The sequence below is a fragment of the Alosa sapidissima genome, chromosome 22 (assembly GCF_018492685.1).
Source record: "Alosa sapidissima isolate fAloSap1 chromosome 22, fAloSap1.pri, whole genome shotgun sequence".
Lineage (NCBI taxonomy): Eukaryota > Metazoa > Chordata > Actinopteri > Clupeiformes > Clupeidae > Alosa > Alosa sapidissima.
This window is the reverse complement of record NC_055978.1, coordinates 18,992,929-19,001,360: the sequence shown is the minus strand read 5'-3', so window position 1 is coordinate 19,001,360 and position 8,432 is coordinate 18,992,929. Positions and strand designations below refer to the sequence as shown.

Genomic DNA, 8,432 nt, shown 5'->3' with positions numbered 1-8,432 from the left:
ATTTGACTGTGTAAAGTGTAAAGACAGGTTTTGTATGCTTGTATGTGCAGAGAGTGGTGGTGTCTGTAGCCTCGCCTTAGCTCTGAAGGTCTGATTGATTGACGCCTATGTTATTTTTTTGTCAGGTCGACGGTCGAGTCAGTCAGTCAGAGATAGCAGCACTAACTTAAGCGAGTGGTGGCGACCCACAAGAGTTAGAGGACCCGCTGGTCTCTTTAAGATTGCCAGTTTGAGAACTTCAGTTACAGTATTAAAGGCGAGAGAGTGGTGGATAAGATGAAACTGTGTGTCGGCGTTGTTCAGCAGTTGTTGGCTAACGTTATGTGAGTGGAAATATATCGAACATGCTATACATATTCGACGCCATCACCCAGATGATGTAGCCTAGGGCTACCAATCACTGAAACGAGGAAAAAACTTCCCAAGCACTTCACCAGCCTTTTCACTTCACTTTTATGGAATGAAAGGAGCAATTTCGATTTTTTATAAAAGACAAAATAGTGTGATATTTTCACAGTTAGTAGATTATTACTGTACACACACTGAAAAATATTGAGGCAAATTGTAGACCCTTCCATATACAACTAAACATGGATATTGAAGGCCTTGCTTACAGTAGGTGGATTTTTAAAAATCATTATTCTATGTAATTTGCACTTTCAGAAATAAGAGATGCTATAGGCCTATTTCAGTTTTATAGCTGATTATCTTATTTTGTTACAGATGGAGTCTGGGTACTTATTGTACTGTTCACATCTTACACACTTCAGGCTGTTGCAAATAGCTCAGAGGAGAGACATGACACTAGGTGGTACAGCCTGAGACATGCACAATAAAATTAGCTTTTTGCATTTTTGTTTTGCTTTTCCCTCCATTGTACCGAACTCGTACCGAACCGTGATGTCCGAACCGAACCGTGACTTCTGTGTACCGTTACACCCCTAGTCTATATGCATGCATGTGGTGTTTGTGTGCACACCTGCGCACAATTTGTGTATATATGCATATGTGCACATGTGTCAGACCTGTGTGTGTGTGTGTGTGTGTGTGTGTGTGTGTGCGTGTGTGTATGTTGGACATTGAACTCACGCAGGTGTGTCGGCAGCCTGCCTGGCTCGTCCTCCATCCTGCTGGCTGGTGGGGCGTTGGTGGGGGTGGGGGTGGGGGCGGCGGGCGCATGGAAGGGAGAGGAAGTAGAGTTTGGCAGTGGGCTCGCGGAAGGGTTGAACGGGCTCCTCTCCTGCTATGAATAGACAGAGCGAGAGAGAGAGAGAGAGAGAGAGAGAGAGAGAGAGAGAGAGAGAGAGAGAGAGAGAGAGAGAGAGAGAGAGAGAGAGAGAGAGAGAGAGAGAGAGAGAGAGAGAGGGCTTTACACAACAACACACATTTCCTTAAAACACAGACACTCATAAATAAACATATAAACAGATACATCATCTCTTGTCCATAACACACATACATGCATACAACCACATGTAAAAAAACAAAAAAAACAATTTGCAACCTTTCAAACACCTGACTCTCTTCCAACATGACACCTTTCAAACTACAAACGCCAACATACATACACAAACTGCTCATGAATGTCTCAATAAAAATATTACATATTAAGCTCACAGAGAGAGCGAGAGAGAGAGAGAGAGCAAATGTATACAGTGAACACTCAAAGTCCACTCATTCTTGCATTCACCAATACAAACGTAAACACAAGGCAACATAAAACACTCATTCCTTCAGTAGGCCTACCTGCTGCGTTACATATTTTACACACTTCACAAGCATCAATTAAGCATTGTGATATGCAATGACATCCATTTTTACACTGTTGGCTTCTTCGATCCGAAACTTTTTTCCACATACAAGACTCATACTAAGCTATAATCTCAGGCTGCTCAATTCACCTCAAGGCCAAATAGAAATACCAGCAAATTTTGGCCCTGGTCTGGTCCAGGCTTGGCTCTAGTCTGGCACAGGTCTGGAATGAGGTGAATGTGCTTCTTCTATAGATCACACTCAGCATAACCATATCTTCCACAAGCAAATGTTTGCCTTACTCCCATACACAGTGCTCAACAATCCACAAAGAGCAATATGAGTAAAAAATTCCTGGTGCATTCATTTTGTTATCTGTTATTGTTAAAGATTTACATTTCAAACCCTGTTAGTCATAAAAGCATTTCCCCAAATTACCATACCAATAACCACACCATAAATATGGCTGAACAACACAGGGTTATCAGAAACCTGTTGCCTTGATCACAACAATATTCTTACTTGCTGGTGTTACCTGAAAAACACACCTAGGACCACATCAGACCACATCTGACCATGGAAATTCTTCAGCAGCTGAAGTGGAAGTCCTCCACTCCAAAGCAAGCAGAGCGTGGTGTTTTTACCGACAGTTTCCTTATATTTAGACCACTCTCTGTGCGCGATAAGCCTCACACACACACACACCTGATTCAGATAAGGACTTTGTAAGAGGCCGGCGAAAACCAATCAGCTGTAGCTGTGCCAGCAGGAAAGACTTAGACCTGGGTGCAGGAGCCCAGCTGGGACACTGAGCTATTGGGTTGAGGTGGGAAAATGCAAGGCCTCCAGTAACCCAGTGGTCAAGGAGCCACTATTATCCATTACAGGAGCCCAATGAGACTTATTCACTTGGTTATGAGAGAACACTTCTGCAGGGCAATTTCTGGAAATACAGCAATCAGCTGATGAAACATGTGACTCACCACAGATCTTGACATGGGCCCCAATGCACCTCATATTTGATTCAACACCTGATTAGATGATCATCACTCACGTTTAAAGACAAACTTCTATTTGCTTGTATACATGTATGGCTTGATTTGTGTATCCGTGGTTCAAGACTCTAACCTCTTCCTCAGTTGTTCTTACTCTTCTTTCCTCACAGCCAAAGCAGCTTTGCTTTCTCAAAATGCTGATTACACAAAGGAGAGTGTGCGGGTGCCGGTCACAGAGAGGTCAAAGTAAGAGGAGTGCAGTTCACAAAGAGGCTGTCCCGGAGAGGGAGACCTTCCACCCACTCGCCACACTTAAAACTATTTCCTCTTTACCGGATATGTTCCAGGAGTTATCTCTGAAGTAGAACCAGGGGCAGCTGCTAATATGACTAACGCCAACAGGTACATGACTGTGCAGTGTGCAAACTTCACCTCACTTTTGAAGACTTGCTAGCAACTGAGACTTGATTCACATGATTCATCCTTCTTTCTTAGCTAACCAGCCACCAACAGCACTTTCGAACCCAGAGTAGGACCTTGAGTCTTGCTTCTCACTATTCAGAAAGCAAACAGACACTGAAGCAGATTAGTAATCTGTGGTGACGACTCCATCCAGAAGTTTGACCATCATAAATGGGCCTCATGTTGTGTGTCGGGAGCGCCCATGGGAAGGGCCGAGGCCTGAGGAGAGTCACACCGCAATTGTGCAAATGACCCCATGCAAAGGCAGAATAGATGACAATTGAAAGAAAACAAATGACCTGGTTTGCATGTCACCATTTGATGCTGTGCCTGTGGTCGAAGAGTGGATGTCTGTGTGTGTGTGTGTGTGTGGGGGGGGGGGGGGGGGGCAGTGAGACTCTAACCAGACTTGCATCATGCCAAGACACGTCTGATATTGCACTGAAGGTGTCTGCCAGATGCCACTTTGCGTAATGTCAAATTCTTTGGTAATAGATTCTTGTTGAAACTGGAGTTTAAGAGCTCTTGAACTCCTGACAAAAATGTCACCTCTCCTCTGGTAGGCCTATTCCAGACCTGCCCTTGCAATTTCAAAGATCACTAGACCTCTCAACCCAACAGATCATTAAAATTAAATTTAAAATCAACTTAACTTAGATATTAGGCAGCACAACTGGTGAAACTGGTGAACTACAACTGCTATGTACAAAGACATACACTTGTGCTCAGGTCAGATGGTATGAATGGATATGTCCACCAATAACCTATGTAAACTGCAATCTGACATCTCTCTTAAGGCCAGATCGGTCATTCGCCACAGGTCAACTATACAGTTGGTTGTCGTGTTCTGAAATAAGATCGTAACACAGGCACAGGGCTGAGAATTGGGAATGAATTGACTTACCAACTGGCTACAACGACTCCTCACAGGCAAAAAGTTATACTGGCATACTGTAGTTGACACTTGGTTTCCGTGTTAAAGTTTGATACCACCAAAACGACTCAAGCGAAATATTAGGAATGTGTTCGTCTATGCATGTTCAGTGGTGGCAGATAGCGCGACATGTCGCAGTTTTGTCAGAAGAGAAGGCTCGAAGAATGAATCGCATTGTTATGACGATTTCGGTTCCAAGTGAATAATGTAGCCTTCGTATCCAAATATAGGCTAACTGTGATACAACGCTCGAATAAGTAGGCTGTATAGATTAAGTCATCAAGACCGTGGTAGGCTACTCACCTATGCTCTGTTAGACTGGTCTACGACATAAGGCTCTCCTTCAGCAGCAGCAACAGATGATAGGCTACAGTCGTTGCTGCTGCGTGCGTATAGTTGAAGAGAAACACAACTATAGGGAGCACATCCCGTAAACCATTTGACTGTCAGAACTTAAGCTAAGGTTTTAAATGTACGCAGAAATACCTTGATCGTGATCTGCGACGGGGAATCGGACATGTCTTGTTTAAATTCAGGAAGTTCTCCTGTTTCCACTTTCCTTTCCCCTTTTTTCCTTGAAGTAACCCTGAAAAACCACCCACGTCCGTCTCCTTGTCCTGGATTTGGTTACATTCGCACGGCAATGAATGTTTGTGTCTGTTAGTTAATCCATTTTTGCGTATAGTTTCTGTAAAAGCGCATTCAACTTCTTTGTTTTCCCTGGCGCTGGTGTGCGCTACATTTTGGCGTGGCGATGGTTAATTTCTTCCTGGAAGACTTCACTGTAGAAGGCGTACAACGCAGTGCTCATTGATTTGGATGCGTTAGTGGCGAAATGACGTGAATTCCTAGCACTGAGCGCAGCCCCTTAAAGGAAACCAGACTCAGGAAATAGCCGATCATGTTTAACATAGTGGGTGTAGCGAACTAGACCATGGTTACTAGACCAACAGTGTCTAGATCAGCCATCCAGATCTTCACATCAGAGCACTTCACATGGCCCGGTGGGAAGAGCTGATTCTGAATCAGAGGGACATCCAGTAGCATAGGCTGCGAACCACCATATTTCTGACGTGTGAAGGGGAAATTAGGAATTTCAGCTATTATATTGCAGTCATACGAACACAGATAGGAAAGTAGATAAAAAAAAAAGGTCTTAGTTAGCCTCAGTCATAGATTTGTCGTAGCCTACTAAAGTTAGTGGGGCACAAGGCAACAGCACCACCGATGATAAATTAATGTTTCCCATCTTAACATTTTGTAGAGTAGGTCTTATGTATTATGTATTTCTACTAGGCCCGATTTTGCTACTTTATTATCATTATTATTAGGCCTATGATGGTGAGGATGATGATAACGATGATGATGATGATTTTTTTTTTAATTATTTTTATTATTGTTATTATTATTATTATTATTATTATTATTATTATTAACAATTATCATTAGGCCAATATATATATATATATATATATATATATATATATATATATATATATATATATATATATACATACATAATTATTATTCATATAAGGCTATTATTATTTGTGTTTTTATAGTTGTTGTTGTTTCTATTATCATTGCCATTATTATTGTCGTTGTTGTTGTTAACCATAGATCTATCAGTCAAGCTTTTTATTGGGCTGTTATGCCCTCTGCTGGATATAACGTAAAGTGTAATGTTGGCCCACTTCTACAAAAGGACAGTGCGTTACTATCATCTACTGTGGGTGTGGAAGAGTGTTTAGCTCTCTCTATCTAATGTATATTCACTCTATCTAAAAAGGCGTTCTATATATAATATAAACTTTATTGCAAATGTGTTGTCTAGGCTGGAATCCTAGATCATGCAGGACGAAAGCCTGGTCAAACTTTCATCAGGTGCACACATATAAATATTTAAAATTGTAGATTATGTCTATGGATATGGGTGATATAGCCTAATGCACATGTCTATTATAAAAACCACATTGGACAATTGTTGCTGATCTGCAGGCCAAATGGGAGGTGAAAGATAATGCTTCTACTTTTGATTAATTCATAGATTGTCGGCATCATTTGATATAAAAATGTAGGCCTACAAAACACATTATACAGACTACATTTTCGCTCTTTGGTTTCTTCTTTCTGTTAACAAAAAAAGAGATTGGGGTCAACCCGAGTAGAGGAAAACACCCCCGTCATAGCGCCCCGTCCGTCCGTCCGCCCCTACCTGTTTATTTTTGGAGTGATAAGTTTCGTTTTCGTTTCATCACAAACTGGAGAAGCAAAAGGAAACGGGAACTCTACCTAGACTAGTAAGACCTCCACTGCTAAGGGAACGACGAGAGGAATAGTAGGCTAGACTTCAGAGATGTCCGAAGCAACTATTATTCGAAAGCTTTGCCGTAATAATGGTTCCATGCGCTACGATGATCTGGTCGCTGATTTTAATGTAGGAAATTGGTGCAGCTTTGACACCAGTTGTCTGGAAAACTGTGAACTTTTTTCAGTTATCCAGTCGAACGGAGAGAAACGGGTTATCGCTAAAACTCAAGTTCGTTTGTGCAAGGCCAAAAATTGTCTCGGATGTACGAATTTACATCTGTGCAAGAAGTTCTTGCTCGGAGAGTGTCCGTTTGGCAGAGGAAGGTAAGTCTGACGAGAACTGATTCGAAGAGCTAAGGCTAACACTTACCCTCGTAGCCGCCACTGCCTACAGCGGCTTCTTTCAGCTTAAACAAAATGTAGGATATGCGCCATTAATATTTGGCTTTATTGATATAGCATTGTAGTCGTGTTTTGAAGAGTAATCTGGGGGGTATTCCAAGTACGTGGTTAGTGACAAACCTCAGAGTAAGTGTAAACCTCCTACAGCAAGAGCCCATGGCATTGTTTTGTTAGGAGAATGAAGCCATACAGCTCTTCTATTAGGAGGTTTACCGCTTACTCTGGGCTATACGAATCGGGCGTGCACATTAACAGCGTCTGTACCATGGTAGGCCATGGTATACCTGCTTGCACGTATACCGCCGTGTCTACATCCCAATTCGCATACTTCTCTACTACTTACAATACCTAATACGAGTGCATAAGCCAATGAACTCACTTGTGAACTTATAGTAGGTATTGTAAGTAGGCCTACAGAAGTATGCAAATTGGAATGAACCCCATGTCTTATCTCTTGTAGCCTATGCTTGATATCATTCATGACAACTCAGCCCAGGTTTTATCTTTTTGTTAGAAAGCCCTGTAGGTTTGGTCATGACATAATGTCAGTCCACAATGCCCACGTCCTTGAGATGAATAAACTTGAGCAGCTGGACAGAAAAGAGCTGTGCACTCTGTTGATTCAAAATGACAACTCCATACTGCCACCGGTGAGTGAGTGCCTTGACAGGCCTACCACAATATTCCCCTGTGTTAACATTAACCAGACAAACAAAGGGTAGACATCCTGACATACAGCATTATCAGAGTAGATCTGCATGATTTGTCTATGTGAGTCTGAAAATAATGACTGTTTCCTAGTACGGTGTCTTGTGTAATTCTGTTGGATTGTCTTGTAAAAATTGTTTTTTTTGCATATTTTGCTAGTATAGAGTCTAAAGAAGAAGATTTTTTTTGTCTTCAAATTTTCATGATCCATTTTCACACTTAGATGACATCATAATTTATATAATGCATAATTAAGACTGGGACTACTATCACTTGGGGGTCAAATGTGAGAAAACACTGGTAAAGAGGGTATTCTGCCTAATTTTTGGGTGCTGATTCTGAATATCATATTTACTTAGCTGATTTTTTAGTTTTAAACCTGCTAATTAGCATTTGCGGCCTAAAACTGGCCTCCATAGGCAACATAGCACGGGTGAATAGGGTAAAAAATTTAACTTCTTTACATTCTTATGAAACTTTACTAGTTGATTATTTAGGTAGAGGCAATATTTTTTTGCATTACAAGTTTTCTGAAAATATATGTTTATGGATGTAATTTAACAATATCTCATTAATAATGCACTAATTTGCATACATTTAAATTACAGACATCTGAATATTGGATAGTTAACATTGAATGTAGTCACGTTCAGGTTTGCCTTCAAAACTTTTTCTGGATTCAGAGCCTTAAAATAATGGCTTGTTCAAGCGCCAGTCCTAGGTTATGCCGATTTCAGTCGTCCCTTTATCCTAGGAACATGTCAAATTATAGTGCCATGAAACTCAAATCCGTGGTTTGTCTGTTTGTCTGTACCTAATATTCTTTTGTTTGTTAATTTTGCCTACTGTTACTCAACTACCCATGCCTA

General features: G+C 41.2%; 2 protein-coding genes across 7 annotated transcripts in view; one reads left to right on the top strand and one right to left on the bottom strand.

Moving 5' to 3' along the window:
* The window catches only part of etv6 (ETS variant transcription factor 6), a 25,569-nt gene extending 20,583 nt beyond the window's left edge, over positions 1–4,986 (bottom strand). The window contains exons 1-2 of one of the 4 annotated variants that reach the window (XM_042078011.1): positions 4,630–4,986; positions 1,090–1,243 (exon numbers count right to left, since the gene is read on the bottom strand). In XM_042078011.1, coding sequence (XP_041933945.1) covers positions 1,090–1,243; positions 4,630–4,662 — 187 coding nt within the window. In that variant the 5' untranslated portion in view covers positions 4,663–4,986. Of the gene's footprint in view, positions 1–1,089; positions 1,244–4,113; positions 4,431–4,629 lie in introns of those variants that run through there. The other 3 variants (XM_042078012.1, XM_042078013.1, XM_042078014.1) reach the window with 3 other exon arrangements.
* A 1,357-nt stretch (positions 4,987–6,343) lies between these two features.
* si:ch73-252i11.1 (uncharacterized protein LOC553517 homolog) overlaps positions 6,344–8,432 on the top strand; it is a 33,833-nt gene continuing 31,744 nt past the window's right edge. Inside the window, exons 1-2 of one of the 3 annotated variants that reach the window (XM_042078008.1) lie at positions 6,344–6,777; positions 7,370–7,505. In XM_042078008.1, the coding sequence (XP_041933942.1) occupies positions 6,500–6,777; positions 7,370–7,505 (414 nt within the window). In that variant the 5' untranslated portion in view covers positions 6,344–6,499. The remainder of the gene's footprint in view (positions 6,778–7,369; positions 7,506–8,432) is intronic. The other 2 variants (XM_042078010.1, XM_042078009.1) reach the window with 2 other exon arrangements.